This window comes from Lissotriton helveticus, chromosome 10 (assembly GCF_964261635.1).
Source record: "Lissotriton helveticus chromosome 10, aLisHel1.1, whole genome shotgun sequence".
In the NCBI taxonomy this organism is placed as follows: Eukaryota; Metazoa; Chordata; class Amphibia; order Caudata; family Salamandridae; genus Lissotriton; species Lissotriton helveticus.
In genome coordinates this window covers 375,717,818-375,743,955 of record NC_136071.1, presented here as the reverse complement: position 1 = coordinate 375,743,955, position 26,138 = coordinate 375,717,818, and the positions used below count along the sequence as shown (strand labels likewise).

Sequence of the window (26,138 nt, the reverse complement as noted above, 5' to 3'; positions counted from 1 at the left end):
AGTCTTAACGGACACCCCCTGGTTGTTAAGAGTGGCAGGACTAAGGCCCAACTGAAACCCATCCTGAATTTTGAATTTTATTACATTTGCATAGTTACTAAAAACCATTGCAATACAAGTTCCAGTTAACACATTAAGGGCCATATGTATCAACATCCTCATTTGCGATTCTCAAATAGCGATTTTTTAGAAATCGCGATTTGAGAATTGCAAATAGGGATGTATGTAAATATATATATATATTTTTTAAAACACAAGTTTTTAGTGATTTCTTAATATTCTTTAATTGCGATTAGCAAATTGCAAATCGTAATTAAGGAATACTTTCCCATTCATTTCTATGGGCCAGGAGACCCATAGGAATGAATGGAAAGTTATTCTCAATTTGCGATTCGCAATTTGAGAATCGCAATTTGAGAATAATTTCAAGGGTGTCATAAGGACACCCTGATGCCCCCTGAAATTTACATGTGTGCGCATATGGAGCACATACATCCCCTAAGGGCATGTATGTGCGCCACATGGCACCTTTACAAATGCCAAAAAGTGCATTTGTGAAAGAAATCGCAAATTACCACCAACTTCAAGTTAGTGGTAATTTGCCGTTGCTTAATGAGAAATCGCACAACTTGGGTGCTTCATACATAGCATTTAAGGAATCGCAAATTTTGTGATTCCCTAATTTTGCGATGCAATTTGAATCATACATACCGTTTTCTGTTTTTTTTAGTCCCAAACGCTGCTTTTTTGCGAATCGCAGCGTTTGCGACTAAAAAAACGGTTGATACATATGCCCCTAAGATCATAGAAAACAGGCATTATTTGAACATTTTGTAAAATTCCATAAAACATTAAAAAGGTTAGAAAAGTTACACCATAATAGAATAAAAGTGCTTTGCTGCTCGTGCAAATAGCAGCCTGTATACTTAACGCAGTCAATGCTCAGTTTGTTTCTCAGTCTAAGTAAGCTATTGTCCAAAAGGGTGCATTGTTAAGGAATCAGACTAATCACTCTATGGTGGCTTCCCTGAGCAGCCTTGATTATAGCAACCACTTATTTTGCTATGGATGAATTAACACTATAATCACTGGTATTTGAGCAACCGGCCACCAGCCTAGGGTGCGGTCCTGTCGGCCTGCCCCTGAACTCCGGAGGAACTATAGTTTAAGATGGATTTTTTTCTCAGCTGCGTCGAGAAATCTTACTAATCTGCCATTAAGTTGTGGTATTGCTGGATCGAAGCATGTCAAGACTGCTTGCCTCCTCGAACAGATTCCCCTTTGATTAAAAGGGATTTTTTGCAGTGGTCTCCTGTCCTGTAGCATCTCCTTGTAAGAGCATAATAGATGGATAATGTCACCCTGGCCGTTTTTGCACAGGCTGCAAAATGTTGAAGTTGGATCCCGCTTCCATGGGGACAGGTTCTGGGGGCATGGGATCAAGCCAAAGCGGAGCTTTAAGAATTTTAATTTCTGTGTCTTTGGGTAGCCCAGATTAAAATATTTTCGGGGGCCAAGATCTTGTAGTTGTTCAAAGTTATCCAAGCATGGGATCGGGCCGAGAAGGCTGCTTTGGCCCCACCAGCGACAGTTTTTTCAGCGATTTCCATACTAATTTCCTAAAAGCTAAATGGTAGGCCTGTATATTCCAGAGGGCCTGGAGTCCAGTGTTAGCCAGTGCCTCCTGAAGGTAGCTTCTTGCAGGTGAATTCTCCCTCTGCTGGAGATCTAGCCATAAGAGCTGGTTTAGTGTTTTAGGTGCCGTTGTTCTGATTTTGTTACAGCAGGTGATGTATGCTCCATACTTGGCCCACGATTGCTTTAAAAGGTCAAACACCAGCCTGAGTTGCGCCGGGGAAGTATAATTTGGGAGACTGAACATATTTCAGTATACTTTTACTAGTGTTTTGTCCAGCAATTTTACATCTCTACATCTCAGAGCCTCACTCCTGTAGGTGATTGTGGGTAGTATTTTTGCTTGTGCAATGTTCAGTAGGGGAGTCAGTGTTGGACCTGTTAGTTTAAACTTTTCATAGTTAGTGCTAGCATCAGCCTTTTCCTTTTTGTCTCTTCTTGATGTCGAGCAAATGTTCCTTCTTTGTCTATGTAAACACCTAGGTACTTGTAGGCAACTGCTGGTCCTTTTCGAGTGCCTCCCAGATGCCACAATCTTGCTCCTTTCTTCTTGCTGTTAATTGACATGGATCTAGTTTTCTTTAGGTTGATTGTCAGGTTGTTTTGTTCTGCATAAACCTGCATTCCGTTGAGGAGATGTTGCAAGCCAATTACTGTGTGGCTGAGAAGGATTACGTCGTCAGCATAGAGGACATTAGACAGAGTTTTTGCACCCCAGCCTGGGCGCACGAGAATTACAGATGTTAAGTGTATGTGGTAAATCTGCCAAAAATAAATTGAATAGGGTCGGTGCCAGCACACAGCCCTGTTTAAGGTCTTTCGTTGTTTTTACTTTTCTTGAAAGATGCGTCCCTGTTCCTAGTTTCACCTGAACCCAGGTGTCTGGGTGTAGGAGCGTTCGCATTGTTAGGAGAGAATTTGGAATACCCTAGCTGGCCTGCTTCGCCCACAATCTTGCTCTGTCCACATTATCAAAAGCAGCACTAAAGTCGATGAAACAAGAGTGCAGCTGCATTCAATCATATTTGACGACTGTTACGAAACCATTCCACAGGTGGCTTCTTACAAAATTTCGCTTTAATCAGGCGCATTTTCTGTTGGGTACTTATGCTAAGTGGTGTAAACCTCATGAGAATGTACCATGTAAATGTGATGATTTCTCTGATCAGGACTTACTGCATTTTGTGTTTTTTTGTCCCTTCTTTAAGACTGGCAGGGAAAAATCTATTAAACCATTATTAAAGAACAAAGGGTTTAAGCAGATAAAACCTGCCTTAGTGTACCTACAACTCATGGAGTCTCCACTAGTCATGTTCGGGGTAGCCAACTTTCTGACTGCCTCTATATGTACCAGACAGAATAGACTTCGGATGATTTCTGCCTTTTATTTTGTAGATGGTGAACAGTGCTAGTTGTCAAACGATTAGTGTACTAAAAGAACTGTTGAGATCATTACTACTGTGTATATACTGATTTTTAATTTTTAACTTTTATATTGTTTTTTAAATTAACTATCGTTTTTGATATACCAATGTATTTGTATAGCATACTTTTATGATTTTAATGTAATCGAATAAAGTGATTTTGACTGACTGAGTGCAGCTGCATTTTCTTCGATATTGCTGCGTCTATGAGCAAGGAGATTGTTAGGATGTTAGTTGTTGTACCTGTTTTTTTGCGGAACCCTGTCTGGTTTAATGGTATTATTTCATGGTTGTCTTCCCAGGCTGTGAGCTCTTCCAACAGCATGCCTGGAAAATATTTAGCCTTTTCGTCAAGCAGTGCCACTAACCGGTAATTTCCAAGCGTAGCCTTGTAGCCGCTTTTGTGAATAGGGACGATTATAGAGCATTTTCAAGAATCAGGAACAATGCTCAGTAGTCTCACTTCGGAGAATATTGAGTGGAGTATTCTTGCCCACTCTACTTCCCTCTGTTTGAACAGAGCGGGTGGGATTCCATTCGGGCCCAGCGCCCCTTCCTTTCTTCCCTTTCTTATCTACTGCTGGTTTAATAGCTGGTCTGGTCTGGTCATTTCCGGCAAAAGTTGATCTGAATCAGTAGGTGTATGTGGGACTAATTCCTTTGTTCGAATGTCCACATATCGCTCATCAAGGGCAGCCCTTCTCTGTGCAGTATGTGGAGTTTGGTAGTTAAAATGGCTGTTTAAATAATTGGCCCAGGTTTCCACTGATGTATGTGAAGAGGTTCCCCTGTGTTGCGGGTGGATGATTGTGTTTACCATTTTCCAGAAGCGAGCACTATTGTGATGATTTATGTTGTGGAGGAGTTTTGCCCAAATGTTGTCTTCGTAGCTTTTGTTAATGCCCCATTTCAGCTTTTTTAGTTTGGTTCTTTGCTGTCTCAGGGAGGAGAGGAGCAATAGGTTCCCAGAGTCAATACGTACAGATTTTATAGAGCAGTTTATAGTTCTTTTGAGGCTATTTTTTGGGTGCCTTGTGCTATAGTTAGCCTTCTCCCTTGCTCGAGGGGAAGTGGGCACCTCGTTTTTATTGTGATGCATGGAGTTCACTTAAACGGATTGTAAAGCGTTCCCAGTTTTGTATACAGTCCATTGTAATCGGGTGTGAAAGTATAAGGTTTATTGCTGATTCTGACAAGGACTCAATACTTTCTGCCGTGAGTTGGAGTCTTTTGTAGATTGAGGAATAAGTGGATCCCCAGGGTGGAGTCGGCTGAATGCCGGAAGGTGCACTTGCAGCTACGTAGATTTCTTGTGGGCGATGGCCGCTGTCCCCCTTGTCACCCAATCTAAAGCTGGTTATGAATGTAAACAACAAGAGACTGGTGAATGTGTAATCCAGGATTGAGCCATTTTGTGCGGATTAATGACTGGCTGTGGGAGGAAAATCGCCAGAAAATCTTCCTTTAAGGGCCCTAAGGTTGAAGTGTTCTAGGTCTTACAGAAGACGTCTATTTTTCTTATTTGATTCAGAAAAGGGGGTGGTGATGAACAGAGTGCCTGAATTAAGCAGACCACTCTTACCCAGTCCAAAGATCAGGGCTTGATCCATCACCGTTTTTTAGCTCACTGCACCATCCCAGCTCAGAACTTGGCTATATGCAAATTAGTCTGTTCCTGTCCCAGTGCATGATGGGACCAGAGCAAACCAAACTACCAAGCCAATTCTTATACTGGGAAGGAGACAAGCTTCCGGGGACCGGTTTCTGCCATTTCAGGCGTCGTCGGCCCGGCTTGCTTGAATCCTGATGGTGCAATGAGCAAGGGACTCACATCTGAGTATACCCTTCCACGCTTATGGTGGACAAAATGATTCAGAAAAGGGGGTGGTGATGAACAGAGTGCCTGAATTAAGCAGACCACTCTTACCCGGTCCAAAGATCAGGGCTTGATCCATCACCGTTTAGCTCACTGCACCATCCCAGCTCAGAACTTGGCTATATGCAAATTAGTCTGTTCCTGTCCCAGTGCATGATGGGACCAGAGCAAACCAAACTACCAAGCCAATTCTTATACTGGGAAGGAAACAAGCTTCCGGGGACCGGTTTCTGCCATTTCAGGCGTCGTCGGCCCGGCTTGCTTGAATCTTGATGGTGCAATGAGCAAGGGACTCACATCTGAGTATACCCTTCCACGCTTATGGTGGACAAAATGATTCAGAAAAGGGGGTGGTGATGAACAGAGTGCCTGAATTAAGCAGACCACTCTTACCCAGTCCAAAGATCAGGGCTTGATCCATCACCGTTTTTTAGCTCACTGCACCATCCCAGCTCAGAACTTGGCTATATGCAAATTAGTCTGTTCCTGTCCCAGTGCATGATGGGACCAGAGCAAACCAAACTACCAAGCCAATTCTTATACTGGGAAGGAAACAAGCTTCCGGGGACCGGTTTCTGCCATTTCAGGCGACGTCGGCCCAGCTTGCTTGAATCCTGATGGTGCAATGAGCAAGGGACTAACATCTGAGTATACCCTTCCACGCTTATGGTGGACAAAATGATTCAGAAAAGGGGGTGGTGATGAACAGAGTGCCTGAATTAAGCAGACCACTCTTACCCAGTCCAAAGATCAGGGCTTGATCCATCACCGTTTTTTAGCTCACTGCACCATCCCAGCTCAGAACTTGGCTATATGCAAATTAGTCTGTTCCTGTCCCAGTGCATGATGGGACCAGAGCAAACCAAACTACCAAGCCAATTCTTATACTGGGAAGGAAACAAGCTTCCGGGGACCGGTTTCTGCCATTTCAGGCGTCGTCGGCCCGGCTTGCTTGAATCCTGATGGTGCAATGAGCAAGGGACTCACATCTGAGTATACCCTTCCACGCTTATGGTGGACAAAATGATTCAGAAAAGGGGGTGGTGATGAACAGAGTGCCTGAATTAAGCAGACCACTAGACATGACTAGACAACTCAGACATGAGTCCCTTGCTCACTGCTCCATCAGGATTCAAGCAAGCCGGGCCGACGAGGCTGAAATGCCAGAAACCGGTCCCCGGTAGCTTGTCTCCTTTCTGGTGAAGAATTGGCTTGGTAGTTTGGTCTGCCCTGTTCCCATGATGCACTGGGCCAGGAACAGACTAATTTGCATATAGCCAGGTTCTGAGCTGGGATGGGGCAGTGAGCTAAATAACGGTGATGGATCAAGCCCTGATCTTTGGACTGGGTAAGAGTGGTCTGCTTAATTCAGACACTCTGTTCATCACCACCCCCTTTTCTGAATCGTTTTTGGCCACTATAGGTGTGGCAGGGTATACTCAGACATGAGTCCCTTGCTCACTGCTCCATCAGGATTCAAGCAAGCCGGGCCGACGAGGCTGAAATGCCAGAAACCGGTCCCCGGTAGCTTGTCTCCTTTCTGGTGAAGAATTGGCTTGGTAGTTTGGTCTGCCCTGTTCCCATGATGCACTGGGCCAGGGACAGACTAATTTGCATATAGCCAGGTTCTGAGCTGGGATGGGGCAGTGAGCTAAATAACGGTGATGGATCAAGCCCTGATCTTTGGACTGGGTAAGAGTGGTCTGCTTAATTCAGACACTCTGTTCATCACCACCCCCTTTTCTGAATCGTTTTTGGCCACTATAGGTGTGGCAGGGTATACTCAGACATGAGTCCCTTGCTCACTGCTCCATCAGGATTCAAGCAAGCTGGGCCGACGAGGCTGAAATGCCAGAAACCGGTCCCCAGTAGCTTGTCTCCTTTCTGGTGAAGAATTGGCTTGGTAGTTTGGTCTGCCCTGTTCCCATGATGCACTGGGCCAGGGACAGACTAATTTGCATATAGCCAGGTTCTGAGCTGGGATGGGGCAGTGAGCTAAATAACGGTGATGGATCAAGCCCTGATCTTTGGACTGGGTAAGAGTGGTCTGCTTAATTCAGACACTCTGTTCATCACCACCCCCTTTTCTGAATTATTTTTCTTATTTGTTCCTCAGTAGGGAAAATCCCCTTGTGTTGGTATATTGCAATTTGAGGATTGGAGACTTGCTTCGTTGCCTTCTGACGATCCCAAAAGATATTGATTCAGATCCCCCGACAGGATAAGATTTGGTGATTCAACAATGTCCATGTAAATAGTTATTTGGCCGATAAGTTTTGCTGAATCGATAGCTAAACGTTTTGGGTGAATGTAGGCGTTGACAATCGTTACTTCGTTGTATACCCCTGCCAAGGAGAATGTGAATTTAACTGCTAATGCGACCTCTGTTGCAGGACCAACTGCAGCTGCTGTGGGTATGGTGGATGTGGATATGTAAGTAGCCAACCCACCTGAGGAATGGCCGGTTTTCCCGCCTTTTGTGGCTGGTGTTGCAGAGCAGAAGTACCCTTCCTGAAGAAATTCAAGGACCTGGGAGAGAGATACAGAAAGAGAAAGCAGGTGCTTCCGATCACACCAATGTTGAAAAGTCTTCCAGTGCCTGGCATACGACGACCTGGTGGACAACCTCTGGTAAGCTAGACCAGAGGAGGAGACAGAGGCAGAAAGAACCTGTAACATCAATCGCCATACAATATCCAAGCTACCAGCTTGATTTTCACCAGACTTGACCTGGAGAAACAGAAAACTCTGGGGAGAAGGGACGGAAGGAAGATGCCAATGCAGACTCGCCTTCATTGCCATCAGAAGAGGAAAACAGATAGAGCAGGCCATGCCGGAGCCACCAGAATGACTTGACACGAGCCCTCTCCCTCCAAACCCGAATCCGAATCTTCTGTATTAAAGGAAACGGAGGAAGATCAAACATCAGGCCAGTCAGCCAAGGACATGCCAGGGCATCTACTCCTGAAGACGACTTCGCCCATCCCCTAGAAAGAAAAAAAAAAAAAAAAAAAAAGAGGGAAAAAAGGCATTGCGAAGACTTGCAAACAGATCCACCTAGGGGCGTCCCCACAGCTGACACAGCCTGGCAAACAGGTGGGGAGAGAGATGAAATTCCTGAGAGGACGAAATCTCCCTGTGAAGGCGATCGGCCTGAAAATTTAGAACTCCCTGAATGAAAATGGCCTGAAGGAAACCCACATGAGAATGAACCCACAGAAACAGCTGATCTGCAAACCTTGACAATGACTGGGCTCTTGTCCCCCCACCCCGCCCACGATGATCGACATTGGACTTGGCACTGAATGACAACGTACCTACCGGTGAGAAACGTGAAAGAGGACTAGAAAAATTGCCCCAGTTCTCTCCAACTGGATGACCAATAACTCTAGCAACATCCCATAAACCATTGACCTGAAGAGCCCCTGACCATGCCCCTCAGCCACTTTTGCTTGAATCCTTCGTGATGATCCTATACAGCAACCCCCTTACACAATTATAGACATCCTACTATAGTCAATAAAAAATGTCCCACAGAGTTGCAGTAGATTTTTTAAAACTTTTTTTATTTTCAAATAGTAAAAATCCAAATGATATCTTTTTTTCTTGTTTTGAATATAAATATATTATAAATCACATAAATTACATTCAGCATATACAGTATTGTTTGAAATACATCTCAACCAAGAGAGCCATCATCTAGTAGAGTGAGAACCACCTCAATTCGGTACATGTACCTACAATAAACAAACACAAAAAGCACAAAAAACATGTAGTGAAAACTAACAATGTCAAAAAGACTAACAAAATTACAGTACAATCCAACTCAAGACAGTTTTATTTCACACAACGTATTTCAAATGTACAATACACAACACAACGTATTTGTACGTTACATACAAATATGTATGTAATGTAATCTGAACCAAAATAGTTAGTATATGTGGAATTAGGTTCAGACGTTACAATGTGGTGTCTTTTTCCTATATTTAACAGCTTTGTGAATAGGTTACCAGAATAGTTATTTATATATGTATATTCTTTTTTCCTCGATCTTTACAGCTCTTTGTATTCCACGGAAGAGGTTTGATGGATGTATCATACATCATGATTCATCTGTAGGATCCGAAATCGAACCGGTTTTCTGATATTTGTTCTATACGATCGTCTTTTAAATATGTAAGTTGGAGCCCACTTAGGATCCATGGGACTCGATAGATTCGGGTATCTGTTCTGGTCTAGTAACTTATTTTTATTGTGTTTCTACTCAGTCGTATTCAAGATCTAGACCATGCTCCCAGAAATCGCCTTTGGGTATACCACGTGAGCAATTTTCAGAACCTACAAGTATGTATAAATGTAACCGCTCTAATCTATTCTATCCAGATTAACTAGAAGGGCATCAGGTAGTGATTCTGTATCGGTTTCCTCTGTATTTCAGCCTGCGGTACGCTCCGAATTTGAGGATCACCTTGTGGGTCCAGTTTACACAGGGGATCTAGTGTACCGTTTTTTGCCAGCTCCTATCTTGATTTATTTCTAACAAATCCCATAGCGGGGGTCGTAATAACTCTCTGACCATTTTTCTAGATTTTATCTTGAGTGTTGAATAGGTGGTTCTAATTGTTTTAGGTACCTTATGAGCCCCACTGATGCATATATTCATCTGGTAGTTTGTACTTCATCTAAAAGTATGTATAGTATCTTAAGGTCTTACTCTTCAAGTTTCTCTCCCATAACGTGTTTATGAGGAAATTCATTTGCCTTCCTTTTCTTTTGGTATAGGGTACTTTATGAATATACCCACTCTTTATTTTTCTTAATTTTAATTTTTATGTATTTCTTTATCTTTTTCATACTATTAGGTCACTTGGTTATGGTCTCTCTTCTTCACCGGGTATTCACTAAATGAACACTCACATCACGTGTTCTTGTGGTGATGGACACTTTGTGTGTTATGGCACTTCTCTTATTCACTGGGAGTCACATTTGATATTCTTGCTCCTCTGCGAATCAATGTTTTAGTGACATGAAGTAACTATGTTCAGAATTACTTATTATGCTATGTTCCCACAGAGATGCCTGTATAAACTATATGGAGCCTTCAAATGCATCATCATATTACTATATTTGAATTGTTAAACATACTGCGTCTGATTTTCAAGCAACATAAGAAATCAGCGCCCTGATGAAGGATGGTACATGTTTTTTTTCCGAAACATGTGTCGGCGCAATTGTGTTGGTTGTGTATTGTACATTTAAAATACGTTATGTAAATTGCAACTGTGTCTAGAGTTGTATTGTACTGTAATTTTGTTACTCTTTTTGATATTGTTAGTTTTCACTACATGTTTTTGTGCTTTTTGTGTTTATGTTTGTTGTAGGGACATGTACCGAATTGAGGTGGTTCTCACTCTACTGGATGGGGCTCTCTTGGTTGAGATGTATTTCAAACAATACTGTTTATGCGGAATGTAATTTATGTGATCTATAATATATTTATAATCAAAAGAAGAAAAAAAAGATATCATAGATGTTTACTATTTGAAAATAAAAAAAGTTTTAAAAAAAATCTACTGCTCCTCTGTGGGACATTTTATATTGACTATAGTAGGATGTCTATAATTGTGTAAGGGGTTTGTTGTTGTGTATGATGTTTTTCCCTGCTTTTCCCCTTACTCATTTGTTTCACAGGGACCCCTCTTTTGTATATTGAATCCGTCGTGATTATCACTTGAGCAGGAAAGAGAACACCGTTCAAGATTTTGGAAGAAACCAGCAACCAATCGACTTCCCTTCGAACCACCATTGTCACAGTGAGAAGACAAGGCATATCCTGCACTATCTCAGGATGAATCTTGTGAGGATATTGAGGTGCCATCTGGCCCAGGGAACCGAAAACACGGACAGACAGATCACCCTGCATCATCATCCATAGCTTGACCTTCTGAAAAGGAGGTGACAACAGCTCCCACAACTAAGAATGAATCTTGACCGCCCTCAAGTCTGCCAAAGTGACAATGCCCAGATCCGTCAGGAACCGAGAGCCTACGAAAACACGATCCAGTGTCGGAGTCAGCTGGGATTTTTTTGCATTTATCAAAGAAGGCACAACACAAGATCCAGAAATGTCCTCACATGTGAGAAGGCCATGCGAAGAGAAGTGCCCTTGACCAAGTTAGTCTCCAAGGTAACGAAAGAAGGAAATTCCTGCAGGAGGAGAACATTCATCAGAGGGGCCAAGACCTTAGTAAACACATGTGGGGCGGACTTCAGCCCGAAGGGAAGAAACTGGAACTGAAAAAGCTTTGAACCCACAACAAACCACGGAAACAGTTGATGACTCGGTGGACTAGGAAATGCAGGTATGCATCCTGAAGGTCGATAGTCACCATGAAGTCTCATGGGACAGCAGAGGAAAGAGCTGCTGCACTGACAAGATCTTGAATGGAATGCTAGCTACCCAGTGATTGAGGCGCTTCAGGTCCAACGCAGGCAAACTCCCCTGACACCTCTGAACCAGAAAGACTATAGAGTATACCCCTTGACTGACCTTATCCCGCGACACATGCTGATTCCCTTTTCCTACAGCAGAGCAACACCAGTCAACAGGGCTTCCTTCTTCACCGGATTCCTTGGGATAGGAGTAGGGATGCACACCCTATCGGGAGAAAGAAAGACAAAGTCGATTAGTTAGCCGCTTCAAATGATACTTGAAACCAACGTGCCTGAGATGGAGAAAGCCCAGGCTGAAAGAAAGGCCACTATTCTTCCTCCCACAGGTCCTGGATCTGAGGAACTGCCATAGTCTGGACCACCAATCTTTGCTGGAACATCCTGCTTCTTCCCTCTTCTAAGCTGAAACCTTCTCCTCATGGATGAAAAGGTACAGGTGTCCTTACGAGGGATATCCCTGGAGTACCTGGAATGCATTCGATTCCAAGGCTTAGTTTATTTACTAGAAGATGCCCTATATGCCTACGGAAGTTTATTATCCTTAAAGGACTTCCTGATAAGACCATCTAATCACTCCCCAAACAACATGCTGGTTCAAAAAGTTATTTCTGAAAAGAAGACTTCTCTGCCAGATTAGGCTTCCAGTCCTGCAACCAGAGGTTCCGTCTGGCCATCATAGTAGAAGAGGATGCCACGGAAGCCGCCTTGATCAAGTCCAACACATTTGCTAGGAATTTTGCCTGTAGTTCCATATTCATCAGTACATCAGTCACATCAGAACCTTCCTGCTTGGCTTACACCAGACCCTCAAAATCCTTAACTAGGGACTGTGCAGTCAAAGCCCCATAAGACTTTCTCCAGGACCAGATTAGCGGCAGTAGAAGATTTCTTAAGGACACCATCAGCCTTGTGTTCAACATGATCCAAGGGAAAAACAGCCATCCGGATTGAACGAGGATGTGCCAATGAGTGGGGCCAGGATGGAGTCCACTTTAATAGCATGGGGCAACAACATATCCCCATCCGCCAAGGCATAGGATTTCAGGAGAAAACAGCATTTGCATATATTCTTATTCTTCCCATGACCGGAAGATGGCCTCCTTAACCTTGAGGGGCAAAGGTAACACCAGCGCCGCAGGCTTGCAAACCGCAGAAAGAGATCCTCTGCAGCACCTTCCACCGTAGGCAATGCCATATCTGGTTTATTTATAATAGGAGACAAAATATCAGCTAGTTCCTCTCTGGATATAAACTTTCCTCCTGCCACCACATGCCTTTCAGATCCTGATTCTGTAGAAGAAGCTGAATATGGACTTTCATCCAACAGGGCGGAGGCTCGCTTAGCCTTATGATTTGTAGTTAAAGTCTTAGTGACAGCCGCATTAATCAAAGCCTAGGCCTCCAGTTTATACTGAAGTCACAGTGGCCGCATCAACGGTACAACCAGAACCCCTCTTCTGCACATCCTGCTGATAATCACCCTCCTCTTTAGAAGGAGACTGTGACCTCTCATTTAGCAGCTCTTTTCTCCAAAGCAACACATAGAGTGGTCTTGCAAACAAAAAAGACATATTCAAAATATTAAAAAGAAATCCCATTGGAAAGAATTTCCCTCCAAGAACCTGAACCTGCAATATTAACACTAAAAGCCTAACACTAATCAAAAGATACGGCGAAAAAAAATTCCAATAGGGGAGAATCCTAAAATCTAGAAATGCCACCACTTACTCCATTGCCGGTTGTAGAGGAGTCCCTCAAGTCCCCAGCAACCAAGACTCACCCTTCCTGCAGGACGGTGGTAGGCAAAGCACACCCATGTCCGGAAGCAGAGAAGGGGAGACATGCACACTCCAGCCTGCCACTTCGCTGAAAGGCGAATGACACAAGTCTGCTCCTTTCAGGAGGAAGCAACGTACCCTGCTAGCCCTGGACTTACCGGCATGTCGTGTATCCCGCTGTGAGGCAGGAGAATGCCGATGAGGCCGCTTTGACGGGGCTGGGCAATCCTCAGACTCGCCGGCATTGCAGGACAAGAAAGGAGCAAACAATGCACTGGAGCAGGGGCACAACGCCTGCCCAAGGGTCCTGCACAACAAAGCAATAGGAAGTAAGGAGGGGAAGTTGCTTTATACTTGAAGGAAGTTGTAATGGAAAGCACAGGGGCCTCAAATAGTGATACGTAACGGCAAGAGGGACAAGGAGGAAAGGTGAATTACCGCCAGGCTGCAGCACAGGGCAGGTGAGAGAAGTTAAGGACCTCCTGCACCTTTCATTTGAAAGGGTGGCTAATGAGATTTGGAACAATAAATGAACATAACTAAACTCCAGAATGGAATGTGGAGTAGATTTAGTATCAATCTCGGCAAGAAAAAAGTAGGTCTGGGTGGTAAATTCCGTTCCGTTCGGGAATTTGGGTAATTTTGCGTTCCGCGGAGAAAGAGAAATTGCCCAAAATTCTGCGTTCCGTGACTTTGCGAAATTTTTTGCCTGTTCGCATGTCAAATGTGTGTTCGCGATATATTTTCCTCTCGAGCACGCAAGCAGCGATGGCGAACAGTAAAAAAGCATCGCGAACAAGCACTTCCGCGTGTTGCAGGATATTTTTTACCGTTTCGCGGAGATTTGCGTAACACGATTACGGAAATTCCGCCCACCCCTAGAAAAAAGGAGAAAAAAGACCGGAGTAAACCAGAAGTGCACAAATAGAGCGCAATATTAACCAGAGTCTCTAAAGACTTGTACTTAAAGTATTAACCTCAGGGAAAAAGGCACATAAGTACCAGGATGGAAAGGCAGATGACAATTTTCCAGGATGGAAAAGCAGATGGCAATTAAATCAAAGGACGGAATCATGGTTAGGTTTGATTAAAAATATTGTGACTAAAAACAAGAGTTTACCACGGGTCTAAACCGGTGTTCATATGGTAGAAAGTGTCAAACAAGCATTGGCATAGCCAATAGGTCTCACCTTTGGGACCTTATAAGTGTTTAGATATCAAGCACAATATCCTTGGTGCAACAACATCAACTGTTGCATGGCTAAATACTTATAAGGTCCCAAAGGCGAGAACTACTGCCTATGTCAATGCTTGTGGTTGTTACCTTAAAAATGATAGACCAAACCTGCTTGTGTAAGGTGGGTTGCGATAATGCAGGCAGTCACATGATTTTCAAAATGTATGTTAATACGGGTTGATGCAGTAGCAATTTCACAAGAATCTGAAAAAATGCCATGTTTGGAGACAGTTTTTGGTGCGTAGGCATCAGCGAGATCTCGAAGAAAGCTGCAGCCGGCTCCAGAGCCCGTTCCACTGGGGTCCCTACCGTTCAACAACAACCTCCCTGGGGGACAACTGTTTACGGGCTGTGGGCCCCAGCAGTTTTGCTGCCTAATTTATTTTAGCGATTTGTATAGCGCCTGGTGACCCAAGGGCATCCCCGCGCTGTAAGGAGAATGTTTATCCTGTAAGGAGAGGGAGGGAGGAGGAACAGTTATTTCGGGAATAGGTGCGTTTTCAGTTTTTTGCGAAAGGTCAGGTAGCTGGCTTCCAGTCTGAGGGTGCGTGGGAGGGAATTCCATCTCGCGGCCACTTGCACCGAGAAACGTCGGCCTCCGGTGCGGGTCCTTTTGAATTTGGGGACGTTGGCCAGGTGCTCACTGTCTGAACGGAGGGATATGGATGCTTTGTAGGGGGTGACCAGGCTGCTGAGGATAGTAGGGCCAGATCCGTTGATAAGTTTGTGTGTTGTACACATGGCTTTGAATTCCACCCTTTGGCGAACAGGGAGCCAGTGCAAGGCCTTGAGGGCTGGTTTTGCTGACACTCTCGAAGGAAGGTTCGTGAGCAGACGGGCCGCAGCGTTCTGTGTCCGCTGTAGTCTAGTCAGGGTGGCCTCTGGAGCGCCCAGGTAGATCATATTGCTGTAGTGAAGACGGGACAATACTAGCCCCTGGATAAGAAGTTTCCTAGAGGGAGGAGGTGATGGCATCATCTGGTTGTGCCCCCGAGTTAGTGGCTTAGCGCTATTTTTAGCACATTGGATTATCCATTGGCATCCCCGGAGCGCGCGCGCGCTTGCTCTCTGGTCTGAAGTCATTTTTCTCATACCGGAGAGAGGAGATGGAAGCCCGGGCTGTTTTCACGGTCAGGTATTCACCTGGCTCTGGTTCGGTGTACGATGTAAGGGTAATGGGGAAGAGGCTTCACGCATGGGGATGGCAAGAGGCGGTGTGGGGGTGCGGCCTCGAGGCCTAGTTCAATCCACAGCCCAGCCAAGGCCTGAGGATGCTGGCATGAAGGGGGAGGCCACAGAGCGGGCAGCGGGCACAGACTGAGGTTGACTGTGGGCTTCGAAGGGGCCATTGCAGCATGGAGGGCTAGGGTCAAGGTGGTTTGACCCTAAGGCTGTTGGCTCTTGCGGTTACCACCAGAGGGCGTGGTGGATTTAACTATTGTCTTTTCCAATTAGACTCTCTCTCGCGGAAGTACTCCATAGAACGGGGTTTGAGGTGATAAAAGATCTTATCACGCGCTCTTCCTTATTTGACCCCAGAAGAATATTCCGTGGAGCTTTGTTAATGATTGCCTGAAAAAACATAAGAGAAAATATTTCGATGATGCCATACCACATGTAGCAAATATATTGCAAAACGTGGTAAATAGTATTATTTACTAGATATGGTGAATCTCCCAACCACGGGCATGAAACCAACCGAGATTCGAATGTACTCACCCCCACCCAAGGTCTCCACAAGCAGTGGCCCCAAATATGTGCCCCCAAATTACAACGAGTGAAAGTAGCAGAGACAACACCAGGAAAGTAGGAAGCAGTGGAGCGGGGCTGGCAAAACCACGGTGGGGAACGGGGGCGCAGCTTTGAGGCTCAGTCTATGTACAGCGTTTACATTGCGGGAGCGAGCAGCGGCGCCATATGTTTCCAAAGATCGAGCGCAATAATTGCAAACAGATGGCGTGGCTGCTCGCTCCCTCAAGGTAAACGCCGTACATGCACTAGAGCTCATTGGAAACAGTGCAGAACATGCACGAGTTTCCCAAAACGTCCAGAGTGATTCCAAGAGGTCACTCCAAAGCAGCGCTTGCGCGCCGCGTAGGCGAAGCCTAAAAAGGCTGTCAGGTATTGCCACCTGGCAACAAGACAACATGTTTCGGACAGCAATACCACTAGAGGCAGCACAAGTTCTCTTCCTGTAGGACTAGTGGGAAAAAGAGAGCATGCCTCTTCAAGCATCGCAAGTTTTATAAGAGCGATTCAGCAAGTGCAATAAAGACCTCCTTTGGTCTACTCAATCTATCCATCTCTGGCCTGGTATGCCTACTTGCTTGTGATGCTAAAAATGATCCCTTCGGTTTGCTTCATATTTGTGGATTCATTAATAGGACCAAATTAGGTGATCTTGTAGCTTTTGTTACTTTCGCAATGCATTCAGTCAGTGATTTGGAGAATTTCATGAACTCCTGGGCACCAACTGCAAACCTTGTTTAGGACCAGAGTGTTTCAGAGCTTCCAAGAATAATGATTGTCTTTGGTTAATTTCGGTTTCACCAGACATGTGGATTCATTCAAGCATCTCCTTTTAAACATTGCTAATTTTTCATTTTCCAGTTTCAAGAAAGGGAAGGTGCCCTTTCCAAATAACGCAAACAAATCTTTTAGAACAGTGAACTGAAAACACAGAAGGAAGATTTGTTAATATTTATTGGACTGAAGACAGGATTGTCGACATTCATCCTGCAGCCTGCAAGACCAGCAGTGGTCTCATGTGTGGTTGTTCTGGAGTGTTGGGACCCACACTACAGGGCATAAGGTGGTATCATCTGAGCAAGGAGTGCATGACATTTCAAAGGCAGGGAGGAAGGGAATATGGGAGAACCCTCACATATTCGCCAGTTACGAGAATATTTGTGGGCTCATAGCTATGGAATCAAAGGAGACAGAGGGGCATAGTAACTTTAGGGTAGGCTTGTGTGCCTCTAGTAGCTCTCAGGCACCTGTAAGTGCAGCCCGTCTTACTAAATTAGAAGATTAGAAGCATTTTGATTTTATGTATACCAAAAATTGAGTGTGTATGTACAAGATGAAAATTTGCAAAGTTACGGGAATCGGAAAGAAGCCGATACCTGAAGAAAAATGGCTGAATTTCCAAAATATATTTAAAGCTGATATTTGACTGATCAGTCATTTGGTGCTGGGGAGGCTTATTACTCATATTATTACCTAGGTTCCAGAGGCAGTGCCGCTATGACTATTATGTATTAACCATGTAGAGGTATTTCAAATTGCCAAAACTTTATTTATTATTGCAGGCATCCTATATGATGCAATTATGCAATCAGTGGGTGCTGGTCTAATTGTATGTGGAGGTCATTAGTATAATCTATTCTGATATAATCACTGTTAACGAAAAAACCACAGGGAGTGAAAGGGTCACAGGGATATTTAAAGACCTGCCCTGGTTACATCCCCAATTCTAGATATGTAAAACACTGAATACCAGGGGGTCTCACAAGAAGCTATTTAATCAGCTTCCCAAGGCCCGACTCCTTAATTAAGTAAGTCCAGACAACAAGTCCTATAAAGCCTCAAAATAGGTAAGGAACCAAAAGTAGACAAAAAACAAGGGCAGAAGTGATTGTCGGTGAGACTCAAAATAAGTCAGTGGATTCCCATCAAATTGTCATGACGATCAATCTTCTCATTCGGTCCTCCATACATTGGGATGGTATGTCTCTTGATCATTGAGACTATTATTCAAACCCGTTGTATCAAACTGTAAAATGGGTCAAGCCCACAATCACATTCCGACCATGGGAGATATGTAGTCCATGGGAATATTGCAGTGCAAAAAACATAAAAAGAAGTGGTGAATTAAAATAGGGTGAAGAGTCCAGGAAAGACAATATTTTATTTAAGTACTGGCTCTGCCCCTAATTAAAACCAAGAACAGTGCAACAAAACAGTTTTGACCACATAACTGCCAATGGGCCAACATGTTTCAGCCAAACGGGAAACCATCCCTCAGCTTTCTTCAGGGCCTCTGCTCTATATTTATTGCTACTACAAGAAGTAGTGTTACTAATTACCAAAAAAAGGATACAAACAAACGTATTAGTGTTACTGTTCCTCCGTGCCAAGTGGTGTATCTCACATCTATAAAAACAAACAAACACAGTGATACCAAGTTATTTTCTTACTTTGTTCCATACACAAACTCAGTGACTTCAATACAATATCTTTTAGCTCACCCAGCTTGACCGGGGAGCGGACCTCACCTCACCTGGACCAAGCTCAGGGAATAGGAGGCCCTGCTCTGTGGAAGTGAGGCATGGAATGCAAGGGTTGAAAAAAGGAACACAGGGGCTCCTATACACTCTTACTACCCCCCATACCCATATGTCATCCCTACTTCTCAGGCTAACACTAAAGCTGTGCATAACCCAGTGTGGGGACCGGAAACAGGCTCCTAATCGCAACCATAAAATCAGATGTCAACTATGTGTTAACAACCATATTAGCGGTATTCACAACAAAGTAATGGCATAGATGGAGTCCTGCTGGTCAAAGTATATAACAGCATTTCTCAAGGTAGATTTTTGATTAGTAAAAGAGACCTTGGCGGCACAACATTATTATTAATCACAGAGGAGAGACTTAGTTTGTCAGAGTATAGTTCCATTGTTTTCGCGATAGTCTGTTCGCGATCATGGAACTACAGATTTTCTACTGATGACGTAATACTGTAGTCCTTTGCGAGATCGCGAGACTACAGTGAGTCTGCGTTAACATCCTGTTTAATCACAGATGGGACTATGACAGCAGCCGACAAAAAGACAGGCAGGTTAGCGAACCTTTTTGCTATTGCTTTCCTTCATAAACCCTCACACAAGTGAAAATAACAAGCGCATGTGAGGTACTGACTATAACAAAGTCTGTTTTGAATTCTACAGACACGCGAGGTGTTTGTATACAAAGGAGGGGTCACATCTGAAAGGGCAGTGATTGGCCAGCCCCTTTAAACAAAGTATGATAAATAACACCCTCCCTGTACCGATCGTTGCCTCCCCCTTGACTCAGGTTCCGCCCGAGGCAACGATGGACAGGTGGGTGTTTAGTCACTCACAGGTTGAGGGGCTGACCAGGTTGGGGTCGTAATACATGACCAGCATATACAGTAAGATTATGATTATAGAGCCCACTGTTTGAATGTGACTCTCAGTTTGATGAGGGTGTTATAGATTGAACTTTATTAGTTGCTAACAGGCAGGTTTTTGTTGGTTTGGTATTACATCGTGTGCAGCCCGAGTGAAGCATAGTGGGGTTGCACAACGTAATACAATCTACCTTGAGAAATGCTGTTATCTACTTTGACCAGCAGGACTCCATCTATGCCATTACTTTGTTGTGAATACCGCTAATATGGTTGTTAGTTGACATCTGATTTTATGGTTGCGATTAGGAGCCTGTTTCCGGTCCCCACACTGGGTTATGCACAGCTTTAGTGTTAGCCTGAGAAGTAGGGATGACGTATGGGTATGGGGGGGTAGTAAGAGTGTATAGGAGGCCTTGTGTTCCTTTTTTCACCCCTTGCATTCCATGCCTTACTTCCACAGAGCGGGGCCTCCTATTCCCTGAGCTTGGTCCAGGTGAGGTGAGGTCCGGTCCCCGGTCAAGCTGGGTGAGCTAAAAGATATTGTATTGAAGTCACTGAGTTTGTGTATGGAACAAAGTAAGAAAATAACTCGGTATCACTGTGTTTGTTTGTTTTTATAGATGTGAGATACACCACTTGGCACGGAGGAACAGTAACACTAATACGTTTGTTTGTATCCTTTTTTTTGGTAATTAGTAACACTACTTCTTGCAGTAGCAATGAATATAGAGCAGAGGCCCTGAAAAAAGCAGAGGGATGGTTTCCCGTATGGCTGAAACATGTTGGCCCATTGGCAGTTATTTGAACAAAACTGTTTAGTTGCACTGTTCTTGGTTTTAATTAGGGGCAGAGCCAGTACTTAAATAAAATATTGTCTTTCCTGGACTCGTCACCCTATTTTATTTCACCACTTCTTTTTATGTTTTTGCACTGCACTATTCCCATTGACTACATATCTCCAATGGTCGGAATGTGATTGTGGGCTTGACCCATTTTACAGTTTGATACAACGGGTTTGAATAATAGTCTCAATGATCAAGAGACATACCATCCCAATGTATGGAGGACAGAATGAGAAGATTGATCATCATGACAATTTGATGGGAATCCACTGACTTATTTTGAGTCTCACCGACAATCACTTCTGTCCTTGTTTTTTGTCTACTTTTGGTTCCTTACCTATTTTGAGGCTTTATAGGACTTGGTGTCTGGACTTACTTAATTAAGGAGTCGGGCCTTGGGAAGCTGATTAAATAGCTTCTTGCGAGACCCCATGGTTTCCTGTGTTTTACATAATCACTGTTAAAACAATAAAAATATTAGTAGGTCGGGGTGATTTTCATCGAATGCAAGTAGCTCTTATTACAGAATAACTTTCAGGCCCCTGCTCTATGGAAACAAGGGTACAATAGGAAGAACGATTAGGTATTTTTGGAGAATTGCTGGAACTCTTTTGCCTTCCTTATATTTCTTCTATAAGGAAGGAAAAAGCAACGCAGTGACCTCAGAGGGATTACTGTATCCCAATGGGACCTTAATTTAATACAAACCAACCGTCTTTTCCACAGGAAAAATGTATGCTTTTTTTAAGTTATTGCGGTTTACATGAAACACTCACTTGTGGCCAGCTCAAGATATTTAGAGGTGGGCAGATTAGGCTAATGAGTCCACTTAAAAGGCATTTTATTGTATACCAACAGAATAAAATGTACTGCAGTTGGTCTTAAAAGAGTTTAGAACTTGCAACATTCTAGCATTCATATCTTTCCTTAAAATCATGAATTGCCTAGGTAGTAGTAAAAGAGAACCTTAATGTTATTATTGATATAGATACATATATGCGCCCATCCTTACTGGCACTTATTGGTAAACGTCCTTCATATCAACAAAGGCTGCCTTGGTCTTGGAAGCCCTTGTCTTCGGTATTAACAAACTATGTCACCTGATGGCTATGTCGAAATGTCACACAAGGAAGTTATTATTGGCCGTCAACATTCTGTCAATGGAAAGGTTTTCCACTTAACCCTCAGGTCATACTAGCAATGGTGTATGGTTTTGGTTTCTTGAACATTTAGGTAGATAGGAGTTTTAAGGGATTATATTTCGATTTTTGCCACTTAGCATTAGGATTCTACTTGATAGCACAGCAGAGTATTAAAGACTTGTGAGGACACTCCCAGACCCACATTTGCTCGTGTGGCCTTTGATTTCGCTACCAACAATGAAAAGAAAATCCATTAAACAGATCAGCAATGACCCCCAACCAGAAGGTTCACGGTTGCCAGTACATAACATCTCCATTCGTTAATCAGGCCATAAGCGGACAAATGTAACATGCTTTGAACTCAGCATCAGCACTCACCCTAATCTTTTCAGTGATACGAATTACTTCTTGGTCATTCAGCTCTTTTTTTCCTGTTAATGGGATATTTAGTTGTGGCTGGCCTCCACTCTCTCTACACATCTCCGGTTTGTGTGGCTGAACCACATTAGTTATGTATTTTTCTTGGCCCAACTGCAATGGAGGTCTTTTCTCTTTTTCAAGTTTCTGACGCGAAGGTCGTCGTTGCGGCTGACACACCTGGCGTTTGTGCTGACCAGGTATATCCGTTTCACCTTTGTCTGGGCAGAGGTGTAGTTTTCGCCTGCTGTCCTTTTCATGCCCTGGTTGCATTAAGAGGCCACGATTCCCTTGCCACTCCTTTTCATCTTCAGCCCGTTTTTCTTTTTCTCGGAGCAGTTGCAGATCAAGCTCCCTGTCGCTTTCAAAGTCCTGACATATTGGGAATTTGTGATGATGGTGGCTCTCTTTCTCTTCAAGCTCCTGGCACAGTTGCAGGGCGTGCCCAAACTCCCTTGGTAGATCTTGCAACAGCGGTAATGTGTTCTGCGGAGGTTGGACTTTTTTGTCTTTCCTCGGTCTGCCTCTCTTCTTGTGCAGAGGCAGGTCAAGTCCATTGTTTTTTTCATGCTCCAAACATATAGGAGATTTGTGATGCTGACACCCATCTCTTTCATCTTCCACCTGATGTTGTTTCTCCTGGCACAACTGAATTGGATTGCCCTTCGCCCTTTGTTTCTCTTGCGAGATTGGCTGCTTGTGGTTTTGATGCCAGTTGTTTAGGTCGTCCTCTTTTTCTTTTGCCACACAAAGCCGCAGATGGTGTGTGTGCCGTTGTGCCTCCCGCAACTGCATTTCCAGTTCCGCAATTGCGATTTCCTCTTGCTCGATAGCCTTCCTTAGCTGCCCAGCGGCCCCATGTCCCAGAATCGCTGCTGTTTCCCTGACACAGCCCTCGCCAGCATCCCTGCCAACCATCCGCTGCTCCATTTCAAGCAGAGATCTTAAAGTCCTGTTGCCTGCAGATATGTTACTTGAGGGTTACGGGCCAAAAGAGGATACTTTATCTGATGAGTAACACAGTCAGACTACGGTAAAATCGGTGGTCGAATGACGTTAGTCGAATGTGCGATGGCCTTTAAATTATGATTCACTGCTTCCTCGTACCTGGTTTCTTTCTTTTCTGTTCCAGCATCAAATTTCCTACAAAGAGAAATTTATTTCAGTGAAAAAAACATATTGGTAACACATTTGCTGTGTGCTAGGACATCTCAAATAATTTACTGAATAGCCATTTTATTTGATTAAAGATCACTCTTGTGCTCTTAGAATGTGGAAAGACAAAACGTTCTCAAGAGAGTTTTTTTCATCTGTGACTGGTTTGGTTTCATTCCTTTCAGGTTTTAAAAATTGTGCAAGTATATTGCATCTAGAAGTTATTGCTTATTGAAAATATGAATGTTAATGCCCTGGAGTACCTTCCCTTAACCTATGCAGGCAGCCTCACTAAAAGCTTGTCATAACCAAGTATTTCTGCATAAATGTTCCCAGGTTGTGGTTACGCTCTACCAAGGAGGAGGCAGAATCACTCAAAAGACAAAAATGATCTTACTTACGAACCAGAGATCACTCAGATGAAAACACTGCAGTCAGATAGATGCTCCTTCTACATTGTAAAAATCAACCGAGTTCAATTCAGCAGAAAGAACATCCACCCAATACACAAAGAACACATCAACATGACCAGACAGCAGAGCTATCAGGGACTCGAACAAAAGTACTCTATGGAGCTATGAGATCTCGACCAAATTACATTGTTAATAGTCACATGCAGAACGCTTGGGACATAGTTCAGAAGACAGCCCAACAGACTTAGCAAATGCAAGATTACCTCCATGGCCTTTCTTTGAAGAGATACAACAGAATCATGATACACTGCTCACGTTGTACCTGCCTGAAGTGACAAGACAGCAGTAAACGGACAGAAGGTAGGGGAGTGAGGAGATGGGAAAAATAAAGTCCATTGGCAAAGCCAACAAGAAGTGCCTTTAGGATTTATTTGCTTTGAGAATGTCTTTTAGCTGCCCAGCATACCTGATGCTGTGCAGCATAGCTAAAGAATAAAACAAATAAATGTCTTGACACGAAAGGTGTGTCATTTTGTATGCATGCACATCACACATATGCAATGAGATTCACCCAAGCGCCTGCCTACAAAAATAAACAAGGTGCTTCTTTAAAAATTATTTGAAACCACCAATCTCAGCTGGATCAGTAACTAGAAAAAAGAGGGAGGGCACGAAGCAAAACTGGGAGGCAAGCAAAACAGGACGCATGCGTGCAGGAAGCAACAGTAGAGAAAGAGAATGAGGGGGCAGTTAGGCACAAGTCAAGACGGTGACGAGAAGCCCAGAAGAACACAGCAAGACCGAGCAACATGGAGATGGAGGGGAAGCAACACAGGGGACAGAAACAACACAGGGAAGGCAAAGAAGTATATGGAATGGCAGAACAACATAGAGACCTGGGTGGGGGAAGTGGTAGGCAGGAGCACATTGCATGACAGAGCAACATGGAGACCGGGGAAAAGGGGGCCGCATGGGGGAGAAGAAGCACAAGACAAATCAGTGTAACATGGAAATGGGGGAGGGGGACACAGAACCGCATTGCGTGACACAGCTACACGGAGACGGGGTGAGGGAACAGAGAAGCAGACGAAGGGGACAGCTAGAAAACACATACTCTTGTAGAGTGCTTAACAAACAAGCATTGGCAAAGCCAATAGGTCTCATCTATGGGGAAGCAACTGAACTGCTAAACAGATAAAGGTGTGCAACAGATGGGAAGTCACCGAGAAGGTAAAAATGAAGGTCCTTATAGTGGTTGATATGAAAGCAATAAGCAACATGGATGGGGTGGGAGGGGAAGAAGCAAAGCAACGGATGAGGGGGGTGCAGACAGGGGGGTGGAAGGGAAAGATGCCACAATGACGGGAGTTGGAGGATAAGAACCCACACAGATGGGTGTGGGAGTGAAAGAAGCAACACAAAGAGGTGATAGGGGAATAGGGGAAGTAACAAAACAGACGGGGAGGGAGGGGAAGAAGTCATAAGGACTGGGTGGGAGGGGAAGAAGCAACACAGACAGGGCGAATGGGAAAGAAGCTAGGAAAAAAAAAATATATAGTACCTCAATCACAGCATTAGCAGCGAAAGGACGCTAACCAAGATGAAGCAATCAGTCCATGGTCCGTGCTCCAGCTGGAGGAAGAAGACCTGAAGCCGGTTATAGTGCTGCCCCATTCGAAGACAACAAATGAGTGTCAATGAAGCACACAAATGGTAAGCAATGGGGGCCCTAGCATTCAACAATGACGTTGTAGGGAGTGGGCACTGAGACACCCAACTGTACACCCTACAGCAGGGAAAGATGCTCAGACTACATAATTATGGGGCAATAAATGACTTAAGGTGCAAGCCTGCCCTCTCTTGGGCTGGCTTCTATTTGATTATCATATTATAGGCTGTTTGATCTTTTGAAGAGTGTACTTTACATTCTGCTGATCTGGTTGGAATACAGGTGCACCATTCAACCCATGATGCGTTACAGGGTGACAGCTGGAGAGAGCAGCGGCTGTATTGTAATCCTTGTGAGCCTTTTCCATTATTTGACATAAACGCCGCTCATCCTTTAATTGTTGTTTCCTGTATTCGGGTGTTAAGCTGGTACCAGCAAGACAATAATAATGTGTTTTAAAGTGTCTGCATAGCAACAAAAAAAATACTTGCACAGATGGTGGCACATTATGCCACATAGTTTGCCTTTTCGTGACACAATGTAGTCAAACATGTTGCCTTATTTTAGCATACAATGCTGCATAAATCCAGTGCGGTACAAAGGGGGTGGTTTAATCCATCACCGTTCTTTAGCCCACTCTGCCACCCCAGTTCAGACATGGCCACATGCAAATCAGTCTGACCCTGTGCCTCATGGGTAGTCCAGCCCGAACTGCCAAGCCATGCCTTCCCTGGACCGGAAACAAGCTTCCTAGGACCGGTTTCTGGCATTCCAGCCGTCTTCAGCCAGGCTTGCTTGAATCCAGAGGCAAAGTGAGCAAGGGACTCACGTCTGAGCATACCCTGCCAAACTTATGGCGAACAAAGCGGTACAAAAGGGGGTGGTGATGGACGGAGCATCTGAACCAATCAAACACTCACACCCAGTCAACAGATCTGG

At 44.1% G+C, this 26,138-nt stretch overlaps 1 protein-coding gene across 4 annotated transcripts in view; it reads right to left on the bottom strand.

Annotated features, from left to right (window-relative positions):
* Positions 1–26,138, bottom strand: part of LOC144784054 (uncharacterized) — a 284,352-nt gene that overhangs the window by 188,096 nt on the left and 70,118 nt on the right. For 2 of the 4 annotated variants that reach the window (XM_078662750.1, XM_078662749.1), the window contains 2 exons: positions 21,924–23,105; positions 11,489–11,596 (listed from right to left, as the gene is read on the bottom strand). In XM_078662750.1, coding sequence (XP_078518876.1) covers positions 11,489–11,596; positions 21,924–22,892 — 1,077 coding nt within the window. In that variant the 5' untranslated portion in view covers positions 22,893–23,105. The remainder of the gene's footprint in view (positions 1–11,488; positions 11,597–21,923; positions 23,106–26,138) is intronic. The other 2 variants (XM_078662752.1, XM_078662751.1) reach the window with 1 other exon arrangement.